At 37.2% G+C, this 18628-nt stretch overlaps 1 protein-coding gene and 1 pseudogene across 1 annotated transcript; both read left to right on the top strand.

Moving 5' to 3' along the window:
- The first annotated feature begins 1142 nt into the window (after window positions 1–1142).
- Window positions 1143–5446, top strand: LOC129378321 (low affinity immunoglobulin gamma Fc region receptor II-like). The gene is made up of 7 exons (XM_055058629.1): window positions 1143–1220; window positions 1639–1911; window positions 2863–3105; window positions 3196–3318; window positions 4179–4247; window positions 4945–4995; window positions 5088–5446. Exons 2-7 carry the CDS (start codon window positions 1746–1748, stop codon window positions 5144–5146), a joined length of 711 nt encoding a protein of 236 aa, XP_054914604.1. The 5' UTR covers window positions 1143–1220; window positions 1639–1745; the 3' UTR covers window positions 5147–5446.
- Window positions 5447–7992: 2546 nt separating this feature from the next.
- On the top strand, window positions 7993–18108 carry LOC129378279 (Fc receptor-like protein 5; annotated as a pseudogene).
- The last annotated feature ends 520 nt before the right edge of the window (window positions 18109–18628 follow it).

Below are 18628 nucleotides of genomic sequence, written 5' to 3'. Positions count from 1 at the left end.
TGAACACCTGTGAAATTCAATGCTTATATTTGGCCCAGTATTCTTTGTTTGCAATTGAAGAGGTCCACAGTTTCCTGTAGTTTTTCTCAGGAGGTGTAGTTTTTGCACTGCAGCAGCGATTTTGGCCCATTCCTCCACACAGATCATCTCTAGATCAGCCAGGCTTCTGGTCTGTTGCTGAGAAACACAGAGTTTGAGCTCCTCCAAAGGTGATCAGGTTTAGGTCTGGAGACTGGCGAGGCCACTCCAGAAACTTGATATGCTTCTTACGGAGCCACTATTTGGTCATCCTGGCTGTGTGCTTCAAGGTCAAGACCCAGCCACAACCCTGCTTCAGTGCTGTTACCCAGGTTGAGGAATCAGCCCAGAACCGCTGCTTCCGAGGTTATTGTGGGTAATACACTAAGACGTCATGGAGGATGACCGGGGCCATGTGTTGCGAGATTTTGGGGAACAACCTCCTTCCCTTTCTTTAGGATCACTGATAGGCCAGCAGCTGAGGCCTTGCATGGAGCCCCAGTCCAAGGGAGACTGACAGTTATGTTGAGCTTCTTCCATTTTCTATTAATTGCTACAACAGTTGATCTTTTTTCACCAAACTGCTTGGAAATTGCCCCGCTGCCCTTCCCAGCCCTGCGGATGTCTGCAGTTTTGTCTTTGGTGTCTTTGGACGGCTCTTTGGTCTTAGCCATGTTAGTAGTTGGAGTCTTACTGACTGTGTGGGGATGACACGAGTCTTTATGCAGCCAACGATCTCAAGCAGACGCTTTGAATTTAGAATATTAAGTGGAGTGAAATGTTTTAGAGGTCACCTCTGAATGCCAGAATTTTTGCTGATTGGCAGGTGTTCAAATACTTGTTTTCCTCTGTGTATATATGCAAGAAAAAATAACAAAACATATCATTATATCTTTTTCCAACAGTATTATTGCCCATCCTGACTGTATCTCCCTCATGGTTGAGTCCTGGAGCCTCAGTGACTCTGAGCTGTGAGGTTAAACATTCATCTGCAAGATGGAGGTTCTACTGGTATCAAGCTGTTCCTGGTTTATCAAACAGCTACAGATATGAGCTGCTAGCTGGTAGCATCAATGGGACTGTAGAGAACTCCTTCATCATTACTGGACAGAAACACACAGCAGGATTTGCATGTAGAGCTGGAAGACGAAACCCAGAGTATTTCAGTTTTTACAGTGAACCAAAGTTCATCTGGTCATCAGGTCAGTTCTGTTTATGCTCCACCAGTTAACATGTAATGTTATTTCTCTACCAGATATCCAACGTGCAACTGATCCTCCATTTGAGGAGAGAATAGTGTGAAAGTCACTGGAAAATCCATAAAAATAACTCAGTTCCAAAACATTTTTTATTTTTACTTTAAATGACAATCTATCAATGTTTTGTTTAAGACAAACAGCTGTTTGTCTTGCTGACAGTTGAAAAATACTGATGGGTTTAAAAACAAGTAAATGAAAATACCAGTCTGTCATGAACAACAAAAAAGACATATTGGTCTATTTTGTTAGAGAGCTATGTAGCAATAGCTTCTCACCAGGTGATAATCTGAACAAATAAGGGCAGCATTTGAATTAAGATGTGGCTATTTGCACTGATTATTTTCTCCATGTTGTTTTCCAGATCCTCATCCAGCAGCGTCTCTCTCAGTGAGTCCTGACAGAGATCAACATTTCACCTCTGAGTCTGTGACACTGAACTGTGAAGGAAACTCTACTGAGTGGAGAGTGATGATGATTAGAAGATTCAGATTATCACCATTCCCTGGAACATGCTCCAGGCTATCAAAACCAGGATTCTCATGCACCTTCACCAGCCAACCGACCGATAAATCAGTGTACTGGTGCGAGTCTGAATCAGGAGAGTTCAGCAACGCAGTCAACATCACTTTTCAATGTATGTGTGACGTTGGTTGCAAATTAAACACAGTTTATTGGGCTTACAAAAGCACGCAATATATTTTATTGTACATAAATGACCACACTTAAACCAGAAGTCTATTCTGGTCCTGGAAACCTTACAGCTAAATAATATAGTTAAAATCTTATTGAATAAAGTCTGACTGCTTGGGGGAGGAGTAATAAACACAAATATAACTAAATACACCTGAGTGTTCCCCAACACTATTTACAAAAATCGCTGGTGAATAAAGCAAAGAAAAGAATAACTCCCCTCAATGTCAATAAAACAGCTGGGAACCAAGGAACGGTATAGGTCCTTTTGTTTCACAAACAAGGCAGAGGGCTGGACAATAAAAACTCCCCTCCCTTAGACAAAAAACCCCAAAAAAAAATGCTTTGATCAGTAATAACTACCCAGAAAAGAAATTCTAAACTAATCTTAATACTACCTGCTTTTAAATGTAAATGCTCATTACCCGTCTCCCTAATAAACCAGCTGCGCTCCAACACAGCTGGTTGCGTCTTCCTTATATGGGCAAGAGGAAGAGTGCGCAGCAACATACTTCCAGGACAGTATGCCCCGGCTACATATGTTGTGTCAACTTTTCATTTATTTTAACAAGTTTATCATTTAGTAAAGTAAAACAAAACATTTTCTTCCTCTTTTGTCTTAGATTGAAATTAAATTAGGTTGTTTTGAAAAGCTGCTGCCTCATTTATGTTGAACCTGTCTCCATGAGATTTAAATATCACAACACAAATTATGGCCAAATTTTGAAATCACTATGGATTTTAATTCCAACCAGTTTTGGAATTGCAACCTGAACTTTCACAATTAAATTAGTGAAGTTCATGGAGTGACCCTGTGAGTGGGCCACTCCATGAACACCATCTAATAACAAATTGATTTCTGACTGAAGCTTCATTTTCTCTGACTGGTTTACAGATGAAGATCTTCTCCTGGTGAGCCCTGTCCATCCTGTGACTGAAGGAGCTTCTGTCACTCTGAGCTGCAGACTGAGAGGAGAAAACAAACTTTCTAATGTGATTTTCTATCATAATGACAAACTGATCCAAAATGACAGCAGAGGAGAGCTGAAGATCTCTGCAGTGTCTCAGTCAGATGAAGGTTTCTACAAGTGTCAACATTCAGGAGACGTTTCACCTCAGAGCTGGATGGCTGTTAAAGGTGAGCAGAGATACAATATTTTTATAACTTAATGAGAAATAATTTATATGAAAGTGATCTTGTTTTTGTGTATTCTCTGATCATTTTCAGCTACTAAACCTGTGTTAACTCCTGGAAGCTCTTCATTTCCTGTGCTGTTGGTCGTTGGATCAGTGATTGGAGTCGTTCTCTTCCTTCTCCTGTTGCTGCTGTGTCGGTTCAGACAGACCAAAGGTGACAACCTGAAGTAGTGAATTTGTATGTTTCACTCTTTCATTTATCAAATGAAGAACTGAGTCATAAACTGAAACACCAAAAACCAAGAGAAGTGATCAAAATAATTACTGAATTTAACACTTTTTTTTTTAAATAGCAATGTTTGGTTGTTATCATGTCTTTCAATTGAAGCATATTTAGTTTGACAACTGAATCAATCAACTTATGTAAGCTCTAAACATGAAGCAGGTCTGTTGGAGTTAAAGCTGGCTTTAGTGTCCAAAGCTGCATTTCCATTCACCTTAAATTAATCTAATTAATGTAAACAGCAATTTTCCAAAAGTTTAATAAAAAACTTTTCAGATCAGATGTTTTTGTTATGATTAATATCAGTGTATTTCACAAAACTGCAGTCAAAACTCTTCTCAGATCACGAGTCTTGATCAACATTTTGTTTTTCCATTATTGACATATTGTCAATCTTTGAGCACATTTGTATTGGAAATGCAGCAACATGATATGATTTCATGTGTTGAATAGAAGTAATTGGATAATCCGCCATAAATGTGCTTCAAAGTGCTTTAGGATCATTACTGCCACCTGCAGGTCAGAGAGAAGAATTGAGGTGAGGGATTTGAGGAAGGTGTTTCAGCAACATGTTTAGGATCCAGTGTAGTTTCCTGTTAAAAACATTTATTACTGTTTCCTTTTCTCCACCATTTTGTGTTAATTGACCCAGTTTATATATTTGATCAGTATTTTATTTACAAACGCAACATTTAAACCCATCCACCAATGTCGAATGTCAAAATTTTACGGTTTTTCAATTTATTTAGGAAGGACATTACATAAAATAAAAATGTCTCTTTTGTGAAAAGGTCCTGGAAGAGTGGAGACTGTCTACCAGGACGAGCAGCAGCAGCCAGTGTACTCCGCTCTCCTCCATGGTCAGTGTCTCACTTTGCTCTCAATGTTTCTACACATTTTTAACATAAATTATATTCATGATTTTTTATTCTTAATGTTTGATTCTCAAAAAAATGTATCTGGTTTGACTTTTATTTACTTTTATGATATAACAAAAAACGTATTGAATAAAATAATAAGATAAAATATATACGTTATTTTTATTTTAACTAATGAGACTGTCTTTGTAGACAAGGGAATGATATGATGCCTGAATATTATCTTTAAATGTCCTTCTGTCCAGCCTTATGTATTTGATCCTAGTCACACAAAAAACACAAAAAATGTCATTTTTTTGGCTTTCAACCTATTTAACATGAAATATGTAAGTATACTTGAAGCTGGTATTTTTCAGTCATATGTAGCTGGTAATTTCAATATAACTTAAAAGACATTTCAGTCTTAGCTGTTCTGACGACAATCAACATGTTGAACCACAGTGCAGCTTGGTTTCTACAGCAGTAATAAAGTTTCCCCTCCATTGATTGGATTGATGATATAAATAGTTAAAACTTTTTTTTTAATAACATTCATCTATTTGAAAAAATAATTTGGATAAAATGAATTTAACTTAGAGATGAAAAAATGTGGATAGCGGTTCTAAAGTTAACTTTCCATCAGCATCACTGACACAATGTGACTTTTTTTAACTTTTCTGTGTTTATCACTGACTTGTAGGAGACCTCGGAGTTTACGAAACAATCAGACGGCCTGGAAACTACGTAAATGGTACAGTAGAAAGATTTCTCATCATATAAATGCTGTTAAGATCTGCAATTATACAGCAACTTGAAACAATAAACTGAAGGAATAAATTGCAGTTTCAGGTCAAGAACAATCGGATTATGCTGATGTCAGCGCCAGGTCAGATTCAGATTGAAGATTTTGTCAAGAGGAATGAATCAACAAGCTTATTATGTCACGTTTTATTGGGCTCAGAGTTCATCTCAGATTAGTTTTGGTTAATTCATTCTTCGTGGCTCTTGGCTGGGAAAAAATAAAAAATTCACCCAAAAATTGGTTTGCAGTGTTCTGTTGGAACTTCGCCCAAATCAATCTTGTTAATGAGACATGCTATTTCCGCCTCATGAGAAAAAGTGTATATTTTTGACCATAGCGCCACCTACAGCTTAAAATGCTTTAATGTGTGCTTGTGAGTAGCAGTGTGTTGTAATAAGTTGCGCGGCGGAAGAAGAACATATAATAAGAATAATGGAAAAATGTAGTAAAAACAACAAGGCTCCCTGCTTTGCTTTGCTCACTTCCATGGGCTCAGAACCCGAATAAAGAAATGTTGACTAAATACTGTCTTTGTGTTTTTAGTGTCTTTCTAACTACACAGCTAGCATATTCACATTACCTATGATACAACGTTCTTCAGAGTTGTTGCTGATTCCGGTGGGGAGGAAGAGTCTGCTGTAGCTGTCTGTGTTACAGCGCCTCTGTTGAAGCTGCTGACTGACTCTGACTTCTGTGCGCTCTACTCATGGAGGAAGCTTCTTCACAAAGTGACGTAAAATAAAGAGCAGGCAGAGAAAAACCACAAGACAACTTCATTATGACAGTTTTAGAAATGTTGTCTCCTTTCCAGAAAACTGAATTCAACTGAGACCCTATTATTGCTTCATCTCAACCTAATGCATTTCTGTGTTTCATTAACTAATTAACACATTAGTTCACCCTTTTGCCTGGTAAATGAAAAAGGATTCAGTTCACTCCTGATGGTAAAATGAATAGAAGAAAGGAGACAATCCTGGCACTTTATTAAATACATTTGAGCTTTCCATACAACTCAGCCAAACTCACCTTGAATTTCCTACTGACACAATACATGAGTACAGCCTTTCTAGGAACTAGAAATTCCTAGAAAGTCATTTTCTTTTGGAGAAACACTGACAGCATGCATATTTCATTTAGGAATCAAGTTTAATAAGATAAAAATGTGTTCAAAGAATGTTTCCATAGTAAAATTTGCACTGTCATTATGTCAGTAATATAAGTTGTCCTGGCTCAATCATCTTAAAAACTCATAAAGTTTGTAAAGTTTGCACTGAATACAAACGTGTGAAAACAATAGTTTCTCTGAATTTTATCAGAGTTCTCAAACATCCACTAGGAGTCAAGATCTATTGTTTCTCAGGGAAAGTACACAAAAAACAAGAAGAGTCAAAGGTTTCTGAGTTTGTTCTAATCCCTGTTCTGGGTTGCTAGATAAGTATAAGTCAGTAATCTTTCTCTGGACTTTCTAAATTTCAACAAGGAATGTGTACTGCACAGTTTCTGAGTAATAATAAGAACTAAATGTTTCTAAATTTGTTCTAATTCCTTTTCTGGGCTGCAACAATCAGAGTCTGATCCAAAAAGTCATTTAAACACAGTACAACATCGTTCCAAATAGTGAGTACTTTCTCTAAAAGTGATGAGGACTCCACGATTTCTAAAATTACTAGTAAACTAGAATAATGTAAAAAGTACAAGTAAAAAGTATTTTTTAAGTTTGTTCTAATTCCTTTGCTGGTTTAAATAGAAAGTTTCTAACATGTAATGAATAAAATGGGGAATGACATAAGAAAAATGGACACTTTAGGGCACATTGCAACAAACAAAGACATGAGTGAAAGGCAGTGACATCACGGAGTAGTTGTCATGTGGCCATGACAGCCACATAGCTCAGTGTCCCAAGAAATAGTCTGATGGTGTTATCTAAGAGCCTGTCCTTGTGAGCGCCCAGCTCCACCTCATATGAATGACAAGAGGAGCTGGTGAGGTGGGAAGGAGCGTCATGTTTACATGTCTTCCACTAGATCTGAAATATGCAGCCCATCCAAGGCCAACACGAGTTTTGGAGTCCTCAGATGGGCTGTGACTCTCAGCAAGACTCACATCCAACTTGCGTCTCGGTTCACAACAGTCCGAGGGTTCGCTAGTTTGGCCAAGTCCATCACAAATTTGCCGATTTGCAAAAAAAACGCAACTCCAAACAGCAGAAATCCTGTTGTCATGAATAAATCCAGAGTGAATCCTGCTGGACGTGTCCCCGCAGGACAACTGGGCTTTCCTGTGCCCAGTCTTCTCAATTGCATTGAGAGACCGGTCGGAAGATGTGCAAAATAAAGGCTCCAAAAAATAGAGAAAAGGACGAGACAAAAACAGAGAAAAAAAATGTTTCTGCCTTCACCAAGAGCTGCGAAAAGGTGTGAATTTCGTCAGCGTTCTCAGAAGTCCACTATGAGTCAGTCTCTATTCTGTCTCAGGGAAAGTACGGCGCAAACAACAAGTCACTTTTATTAGAACCAGCTTAGAATCTTGCCCCAAACTATTTAAGCTAATTTAGAAAACCACAGGGAAGCTTCGATGCTCATGTAAGACCATTTTCAAATGATATTTTTCTTAAAGCATGAATTGTTTGTTTTTTTTACAATATCTCACCAGCTCAACTTCTAGCAACACTTTGATGACAAACATGCAGTGTGGGTGCAGGCTGCTAAATACGCTGCTTGTTTTTGTGGTGGCAAAGAAAGGAAATTATCTGTCAAAACAGGAACTGTAGGTCAGAAACATTAATAGTTTCTTCAAAAGAAGGAAGCACAAAGACGGATGCTCTGTGGTGACGACCCTCGACTATTTTCCACTCATTCTGCGAGTTTCAGCCTTTCTCTTACGACCAACATCTGAATTTCTGGTGCGCACAGAGGAGCAGAAACATTTTTATTTCTGGATTTAAACATGGACCTCCTGTTGCTCTGTGTGCTGGGCGTATTGCGTAAGTACATCACATCTTCTGTTTGAATCGTGTCGGTAAAATCATCTTTAAATGTTTGGACGTTAGTCGCCGTGGCCAACAGAGACGTGAAACGTTGGATGTTGGTTGTTTAGTTTTGCTGCAGACGGTTTTTTGACTTGTATTTAATTTCTCCTGGTTTGAGTTGGTCAGAAACTTCTTTATGTGTCTGAACAAAATTTTAGACTTTCAGCATATTTAACTTGTATAGGAAGCCAAGTCATTACTTCTATAATAAGAAATGTTTTATGTTACTAACAGTATTCTGCTAGAATTGAGTGTCAAACAAGATTTTGCTGTTTGGAGACAAAAACAAGTTGGTCTCAAATCTGAAGGATTTTACCCCCTGCTGTTTTGGACTGAGCTTCAGAATGAGTGCCGACTTTTATAAATATGTTTAGAAGTAAATCTTTGGATCCTTGTTTTTCTCTGTAGGATATTGATCATTGAAAGTATTTAAAAATAAAATATTAGTGACATAGTTTGATCAATTAATTTTTACCCTGTTGGTCAATTTATGATACAGATTGTTCTACACATTTCATTATAAGAAAATTGTAGTAACTGACATCAAATGAGTAAAAAAATGTTGCATTTTTTCGGGAATGATCAACAGAGTTATATTATTTTCCTAATGTCAGAATGATTTGAATCTTTTTGGTCATTTTCTTCAAATATAGAATTTCTCGTGAATGTTTTTGGTTTTTGGTCATATTGCCGGTTAAGTTTCATGGATTGAAAGTCTTTCATCCTTACAATGGCTTTTTTTAATTTATTTATTTTTTATTCCAGTTTAATTTCTGGTGAAAATGATCATAGGTTTCCAAAATAAAGCAGGAGTGATGAGAGAAGAGGCTCTTTGTGTCCTGGGAAAATGTCTCTAAAATTTAATGATGTTAGCGACAGTTTAACTCCTCTGTCACGTGCTGATAAATGTAAGTGTTTAGAATCTTTGAAATATGTGTTTTATTATATTTTGTACAGCTTTAAAGGGATTTGGACTCGAGAAACTGTGGTCAGCACTACCAAAGCCAGTCCTGACTGTGTCTCCATCATGGTTGAGTCCTGGAGCCTCAGTGACTCTGAGCTGTGAGGTTAAACCTTCATCTGCAAGATGGAGGTTCTACTGGTATCAAGCTGTTCCTGATTCATCAAAGAACAACTACAGATATGAGCTGCTAGCTGGTAGCATCATGGGACTGTAGAGAACTCCTTCATCATTACTGGACAGAAACACACAGCAGGATTTGCATGTAGAGCTGGAAGAGGAAACCCAGAATATTTCACTGATTACAGTGAACCAAAGTTGTCTGGTCGGCAGGTTAGTGTGATTAAATGTAATAAACCATATGCTTCACTGTCATTTAAACTAATTCCTAGTTTGGGAAACATTTCTCAATCCCAAAAGATTGGGATTGAGAAAAGGAGTTTAATACTTACAAACAAAAGAATGACAGCACAGGGTGGAGAAACAGTGAAGATAACAATTACTTGTTTAAAGAAATATTTATCAATCAGGGATTTGCTTGATGATTGAACATACAGTAGTGTACATGTTAAATATAATGAAATAAATTCTGTATAATACAAAAACCAGGTTTTATTGTCAGTTTTGTTCTTGATCTCGTTTTTCCTCGTATTCCAGATCCACATCCAGCAGCGTCTCTCTCAGTGAGTCCTGACAGAGATCAACATTTCACCTCTGAGTCTGTGACTTTGAACTGTGGAGGAAACTCTACTGAGTGGAGAGTGAAGACGTTGAGAGAAATAAGCAATCTATCAGACTGTTCCATCTGGGGAAATGTGACTGGATCCTCATGCACCATTAACAGTGACTGGCCCTTTAAATCAGTGTACTGGTGTGAGTCTGGATCAGGAGAGTTCAGCAATGCAGTCAACTTCAGCATAAATGGTAAGTTCATAAATATGTTATTTCATTCACAAGAGGAATTTTAGACTGAATGCAACAGGACAATTATTTTTTTCTTATTATTATTTTGCAGATTTAATGTAAATGACTTTTTATTTAAAACCCTCATTCTTCCATCAAAGAGTTTCTGATCCAACATGATTACTTTGCATTCAATCTGGTTCTTATATTAGAAAGTCTTTGTTGTTATTTCAGCTGCTGTTAGAAATGTTGATGAAATGTAAATATTTATTTGACAAATTTTACAATTCAGATGAAAGATGCTCAAGATAAAATGTAAAACATCAATGTTAAAAATCATGTGTTCATGTTTTTCTCTAATTGTCTCCAGCAGCTGATTTCTGACTGAAGCTTCATTTTCTCTGACTGGTTCACAGATGAAGATCTTCTCCTGGTGAGCCCCGTCCATCCTGTGACTGAAGGAGCTTCTGTCACTCTGAGCTGCAGATGGAGAGAGAAAACAAACTTTCTAATGTGATTTTCTATCATAATGACAAACTGATCCAAAATGACAGCAGAGGAGAGCTGAAGATCTCTGCAGTGTCTCAGTCAGATGAAGGTTTCTACAAGTGTGAACATTCAGGAACGTTTCACCTCAGAGCTGGATGGCTGTTAAAGGTGAGCAGAGATTAAAATTTGCTTTTAAACAATGATAATACTATCATTTTTAATGCTTTATATCTCAGCTGTTTCAAGACATGGAAGCTCTTCATTTCCTGTGCTGTTGGTCGTTGGATCAGTGATTGGAGTCGTTCTCTTCCTTCTCCTGTTGCTGCTGTGTCGGTTCAGACAGACCAAAGGTGACAACCTGAAGTAGTAAATTTGTATGTTTCACTCTTTCATTTATCAAATGAAGAACTGAGTCACAAACTGAAACAACAAAAACCATGAGAAGTTATAAAAATAATTACTGAATTTAAAACTTTTTTTTAAAAATCAAATAGCAATGTTGGTTGTTATCATGTCTTTCAATTGAAATTATATTTAGTTTGACAACTGAATAAATCAACTTATTTTAGCTCTAAACATGAAGCAGGTCTGTAGGAGTTAAAGCTGGCTTTAGTGTCCAAAAACTTAAATTAATGTAATTAATTAAATAACAATTTTCCAGAGAAAAAGTTCAATAAAAAACTTTTCAGAAAAGGTGTTTTTGTTATTATTAATATCAGTGTTTTTCACAAAACTGCACTCAAAACTTTTCAGATCACGAGTCTTGATCAACATTTTTTTTCCATTATTGATATATTGTCAAGCTAACAGCATTTATTACTGTTTCCTTTTCTCCACCATTTTGTGTCACTTGACCCAGTTTATATATTTGATGAGTATTTTCATTTACAAACGCAACATTTAAACCCATCCACCAATGTCGAATGTCAAAATTTTACAGTTTTTCAATTTATTTAGGAAGGACATTACATAAAATAAAAATGTCTCTTTTGTGAAAAGGTCCAGGAAGAGTGGAGACTGTCTACCAGGACGAGCAGCAGCAGCCAGTGTACTACGCTCTCCTCCATGGTCAGTGTCTCACTTTGCTCTCAATGTTTCTACACATTTTTAACATAAATTATATTCATGATTTTTTATCCTTAATGTTTAATTCTCAAAAAAAATTATCTGGTTTGACTTTTATTTACTTTTATGATATAACAAAAACATGTATTGAATAAAATAATAAGATACAATATATACGTTTTTATTTTAACTAAAGTCAATCTCAATATGATGCCTGAATATTATCTTTAAATGTCCTTCTGTCCAGCCTTATGTAGCTGAACTTAGTCACACAAAAAAACACAACAAATGTCATTTTTTTGGCTTCCAACCAATTTAACATGAATTATATAAGTATACTTGAAGCTGGTATTTTTCAGTCGTATGTAGCTGGTAATTTCAATATAACTTAAAAGATTTCAGGAATGTTAACTTTCCATCAGCATCACTGACACAATGTGAGTTTTTTAACTTTTCTGTGTTTGTCACTGACTTGTAGGAGACCTCGGTGTTTACGAAACAATCAGACAACCTGGAAACTACGTAAATGGTACAGTAGAAAGATTTCTCATCATATAAATGCTGTTAAGATCTGCAATTATACACAACTTGAAACAATAAACTGAAGGAATAAATTGCAGTTTCAGGTCAAGAACAATCGGATTATGCTGATGTCAGCGCCAGGTCAGATTCAGACTGAAGATTTTGTCAAGAGGAATGAATCAACAAGCTTGTATTATGTCACGTTTTATTGGGCTCAGAGTTCATCTCAGATTAGTTTTGGTTAATTCATTCTTTGTGGCTCTTGGCTGGGAAAAAATAAGAAATTCAGCCAAAAATGTGTTTGCAGTGTTCTGTTGGAACTTGTTAATGAGACATGCTATTTTCGCCTGATGAGAAAAAGTGTATATTTTTGACCATAGCGCCACCTACAGCTTAAAATGCTTTAATGTGTGCTTGTGAGTAGCAGTGTGTTGTAATAAGTTGCGCGGGAAGAAGAACATAAAATAATAATAATGGAAAAACGTAGTAAAAACAACAAGGCTCCCTGCTTTGCTTTGCTCACTTCCATGGGCTCAGAACCCGAATAAAGAAATATTGACTAAATACTGTCTTTGTGTTTTTAGTGTCTTTCTAACTACACAGCTAGCATATTCACATTACTATGATACAACGTTCTTCAGAGTTGTTGCTGATTCCGGTGGGGAGGAAGAGTCTGCTGTAGCTGTCTGTGTTACAGCGGCTGTTGAAGCTGCTGACTGACTCTGACTTCTGTGCGCTCTACTCATGGAGGAAGCTTCTGCACAAAGTGACGTAAAATAAAGAGCAGGCAGAGAAAAACCACAAGACAACTTTATTATTACAGTTTTAGAAATGCATTATGTTGAGATGAAGCTCTAATAGGGTCTCAGTTGAATTCAGTTTTCTAGAAAGGAGAAAACATTTCAGTGATTCTTTAACTGACCCACATTAGTTCACCCTTTTGTAAAAAGTACAATGTATTTTTTAAGTTTGTTTCTAATTCCTTTGCTGGGTTAAATAGAGAGTTTCTAATGTGTAATGAATAAAATGGGGAATGACATAAGAAAAATGGACACATTAGGGCACATTGCAACATCCAGACAAACAAAGACATGAGTGAAAGGCAGTGACATCACGGAGTAGTTGTCATGTGGCCATGACAGCCACATAGCTCAGTGTCCCAAGAAATAGTCTGATGGTGTTATCTAAGAGCCTGTCCTTGTAAGCGCCCCAGCTCCACCTCATATGAATGACAAGAGGAGCTGGTGAGGTGGGAAGGAGCGTCATGTTTACATGTCTTCCACTAGATCTGAAATATGCAGCCCATCCAAGGCCAACACGAGTTTTGGAGTCCTCAGATGGGCTGTGAGTCTCAGCAAGACTCACATCCAACTTGCGTCTCGGTTCACAACAGTCCGAGGGTTCGCTAGTTTGGCCAAGTCCATCACAAATTTGCCGATTTGCAAAAAAACGCAACTCCAAACAGCAGAAATCCTGTTGTCATGAATAAATCCAGAGTGAATCCTGCTGGACGTGTCCCCGCAGGACAACTGGGCTTTCCTGTGCCCAGTCTTCTCAATTGCATTGAGAGACCGGTCGGAAGATGTGCAAAAAAAAAGGCTCCAAAAAATAGAGAAAAGGACGAGACAAAAACAGAGAAAAAAAATGTTTCTGCCTTCACCAAGAGCTGCGAAAAGGTGTGAATTTCGTCAGCGTTCTCAGAAGTCCACTATGAGTCAGTCTCTATTCTGTCTCAGGGAAAGTACGGCGCAAACAACAAGTCACTTTTATTAGAACCAGCTTAGAATCTTGCCCCAAACTATTTAAGCTAATTTAGAAAACCACAGGGAAGCTTCGATGCTCATGTAAGACCATTTTCAAATGATATTTTTCTTAAAGCATGAATTGTTTTTTTTTTTTTTTACAATATCTCACCAGCTCAACTTCTAGCAACACTTTGATGACAAACATGCAGTGTGGGTGCAGGCTGCTAAATACGCTGCTTGTTTTTGTGGTGGCAAAGAAAGGAAATTATCTGTCAAAACAGGAACTGTAGGTCAGAAACATTAATAGTTTCTTCAAAAGAAGGAAGCACAAAGACGGATGCTCTGTGGTGACGACCCTCGACTATTTTCCACTCATTCTGCGAGTTTCAGCCTTTCTCTTACGACCAACATCTGAATTTCTGGTGCGCACAGAGGAGCAGAAACATTTTTATTTCTGGATTTAAACATGGACCTCCTGTTGCTCTGTGTGTTGGGCGTATTGCGTAAGTACATCACATCTTCTGTTTGAATCGTGTCGGTAAAATCATCTTTAAATGTTTGGACGTTAGTCGCCGTGGCCAACAGAGACGTGAAACGTTGGATGTTGGTTGTTTAGTTTTGCTGCAGACGGTTTTTTGACTTGTATTTAATTTCTCCACGGTTTGAGTGTGGTCAGAAACTTCTTTATGTGTCTGAACAAAATTTTAGACTTTCAGCATATTTAACTTGTATTGGAAGCCAAGTCATTACTTCTATAATAAGAAATGTTTTATGTTACTAACAGTATTCTGCTAGAATTGAGTGTCAAACAAGATTTTGCTGTTTGGAGACAAAAACAAGTTGGTCTCAAATCTGAAGGATTTTACCCCCTGCTGTTTTGGACTGAGCTTCAGAATGAGTGCCGACTTTTATAAATATGTTTAGAAGTAAATCTTTGGATCCTTGTTTTTCTCTGTAGGATATTGATCATTGAAAGTATTTAAAAATAATAAATATTAGTGACATAGTTTGATCAATTAATTTTTACCCTGTTGGTCAATTTATGATACAGATTGTTCTACACATTTTCATTATAAGAAAATTGTAGTAACTGACATCAAATGAGTAAAAAAAATGTGTATTTTTTCAGGAACGATCAACAGAGTTATATTATTTCCCTAATGTCAGAATGATTTGAATCTTTTTGGTTATTTTCTTCAAATATAGAATTTCCCATGAATGTTTTTGGTTTTTGGTCATATTGCCGGTTAAGTTTCATGGATTGAAAGTCTTTGTCACGTGCTGATAAATGTAAGCGTTTAGAATCTTTAAAATTATGTGTTTTATCATGTTCTGTAATTTTGTACAGCTTTAGAGGGATTTGTACACGCGGATCTGTGGTCAGCACTACCAAAGCCAGTCCTGACTGTGTCTCCATCATGGTTGAGTCCTGGAGCCTCAGTGACTCTGAGCTGTGAGGTTAAACCTTCATCTGCAGGATGGAGGTTCTACTGGTATCAAGCTGTTCCTGATTTATCAAAGAACAACTACAGATATGAGCTGCTAGCTGGTAGCATCAGTGGGACTGTAGAGAACTCCTTCATCATTACTGGACAGAAACACACAGCAGGATTTGCATGTAGAGCTGGAAGAGGAAACCCAGAATATTTGACTGATTACAGTGAACCAAAGTTCGTCTGGTCGGCAGGTCAGTGTGATTAAATGTAATAAACCATATGCTTCACTGTCATTTAAACTAATTCCTAGTTTGGGAAACATTTCTCAATCCCAAAACATCGGGATTGAGAAATGGAGTTTAATACTTACAAACAAAAGAATGACAGCACAGGGTGGAGAAACAGTGAAGATAACAATTACTTGTTTAAAGAAATATTTATCAATCTATGGATTTGCTTGATGATTGAACATACAGTAGTGTACATGTTAAATAAAATGAAATAAATTCTGTATGATACAAAAACCCAAGTTTTATTGTCAGTTTTGTTCTTGATCTCGTTTTTCCTCGTATTCCAGATCCTCATCCAGCAGCGTCTCTCTCAGTGAGTCCTGACAGAGATCAACATTTCACCTCTGAGTCTGTGACTTTGAACTGTGGAGGAAACTCTACTGAGTGGAGAGTGAAGACGTTGAGAGAAATAAGCAATCTATCAGACTGTTCCATCTGGGGAAAATGACTGGATCCTCATGCACCATTAACAGTGACAGGTCCTTTAAATCAGTGTACTGGTGTGAGTCTGGATCAGGAGAGTTCAGCAATGCAGTCAACATCACCATAGATGGTAAGTTCATAAATATGTTATTTCATTCACAAGAGGAATTTTAGACTGAATGCAACAGGACAATTATTTTTTTCTTATTATTATTTTGCAGATTTAATGTAAATGACTTTTTATTTAAAACCCTCATTCTTCCATCAAAGAGTTTCTGATCCAACATGATTAGAAACTCTTTGTTGTTTCAGCTGCTGTTAGAAATGTAGATGAAATGTAAATATTTATTTCGTAAATTTTACAACTGAAATAAAAGATGATCAAGATAAAATATAAAACATCAATGATAAAAATCATGTGTTCATGTTTTTCTCTAATTGTCTCCAGCAGCTGATTTCTGACTGAAGCTTCATTTTCTCTGACTGGTTCACAGATGAAGATCTTCTCCTGGTGAGCCCCGTCCATCCTGTGACTGAAGGAGCTTCTGTCACTCTGAGCTGCAGACTGAGAGGAGAAAACAAACTTTCTAATGTGACTTTCTATCATAATGACAAACTGATCCAAGGCGACAGCAGAGGAGAGCTGAATATCTCTGCAGTGTCTCAGTCAGATGAAGGTTTCTACAAGTGTCAACATTCAGGAGACGTTTCACCTCAGAGCTGGATGGCTGTTAAAGGTGAGCAGAGATTAAAATTTGCTTTTAAACAATGAGAATACTATCATTTTTAATGTTTTATGTCTCAGCTGTTTCAAGACATGGCAGCTCTTCATTTCCTGTGCTGTTGGTTGCCGGATCGGTTTGTGGCGTCGTCCTCTTTGTTCTCCTGCTGTTGCTTTGTATCATCAAAGGTGAGATTTTCATCTATTTCTGAAATATAGATTATGTTTCATCAATTACACTTGGGCCACTGGATAACAATCTTATGGCAGAAAGCAGAATAAAATTGCTCTGAACAATTGATCATATTTTGAATACATAATATGTAATGGATACAGATGCGTGAAATAAATCTGTGTAATAGTAGTGCAAAGTAATAGCATAGCATTACAAAATTATTAGAATTGTACAGTTTAATCTTTCCTTTAGTTTTTCTTCAAAGTAAGCTTTGTTTAGCCTTTTGACAGGCTAGTGAAAGAAAAAAATAAGCCATAATCTACAAACCTTGACTTTGTATGTTATTCAGATCAATTAGGTGATTAATGATAATAAAAATAAAACCAACGTTTTTGCTTAATTTTCAACTTCAATTAGTTCCAAAAAAAAAAAACAGTCCATCTACTAGGACTTAATTTGTATTTTGTTGTTTTTCTTCAACTTCAGGTACATCTAACCTGAATGACTCAGTGAGGCCCTCTGACGAGCCTGTGAATGGTGAAGTTTACCTGTTTAAACACTGAAACATCCAACACAAGGCTGAAAACAGGCCAATTCCACGTGACTGAATTTGGGTCTCTGTGTGTTTCAGGTGCAAACGACGACCAATACGTCACCTACTCCCTCCTGGAATTTAAAAACTCCAGAAACAAGAGTGAGTTCCTCCAAAATAATGTGTTTCAGAAACATTGCTTCTTAAAATGCATGTTTATAATACTTTTTTTTTCCCTTTTACCAGGTCGCCATCGTGCACCAGAAGAGGGCGCTGTTTATTCTGATGTGAGAGTGGGAGCTGCAGGTAAAGTCAGTAGAAACACTGGATATAAATTGTCAGAACTTCTTTATACGTCAGACTTTCAATAGTTGTGGGTGGAGACTACAGGTTCAGTCACTCAGATTCAACATCTTTCATTTACTTTGTCCCAGTTTGAGTTTCAAGAGGTTTCTGTTTGGAAACAGTCATGTTTATCAGTTTTAATCAATCAGAATCCCGTCTGGCTTTATAGACTCAAAACATCCAGAGCATTCGACGCAACCCAAACACTCGTTGATGATCGGAATCTTTGCTTTGACATTTTAAATTAAACATTTGTTGAGTATTTCAAGCTCAAATGCAATATTATCTTTATGATTAAGATCTATTTCACATTTGTCCTAGTCCATGTAACTGTCTTGGATTTGTCTCTGCATTTACAGGAAGGTCCAGTCCAGCAGCAGCCGACGCAGCCATTTATTCTGAAGTGAAACCGACCTCTGGATACTGATGATGCTCCTTGGACTGAATGTTAGAGGGGTTTGTTAAAAAAGATGTTCTCGATATTTAATTCAGATCAATAAGGTATGTGCTCAATTGAATTGCACAAAAAATAGAGTGCTAGTGGAATTAACAATGACTTTGAAGAACAAATGCCATTCTGATTCTTGAAATGTCATTACCTGTTCGACTTTGGATCCAAAACAAATCCTCAGACCCGTGTCAGAAAACATAACTTGTCAATATTTCTCGTCGGTTTCCTGTTTTTATGTTGTCAAAAACTGAAAGCCACCTGCCATAACCTCCTGTCACACGTAGCTAACTGCAGCAGAGACGCGAAGAGTCAAGACCAGTGCAGAAGGCGGAAAATATTGATTAATATGGAAATTCAAACCAGAGTTTCTATATCTGCATTTCTCTGTTTTGTTTGGCTGTTTGTCGTGTGGCTGCAGTGAGGGATTGTGGGTAGGATTTATGTTTGTTGTCAGTCATTTTAGAGAATTGCTTTAGCATCGTTCTGTCAGTGAGTC

This window comes from Poeciliopsis prolifica, unplaced genomic scaffold (genome assembly GCF_027474105.1).
Source record: "Poeciliopsis prolifica strain line A6 unplaced genomic scaffold, Auburn_PproV2 SCAFFOLD051, whole genome shotgun sequence".
Lineage (NCBI taxonomy): Eukaryota > Metazoa > Chordata > Actinopteri > Cyprinodontiformes > Poeciliidae > Poeciliopsis > Poeciliopsis prolifica.
This window is presented reverse-complemented; position numbering and strand designations above follow the sequence as displayed.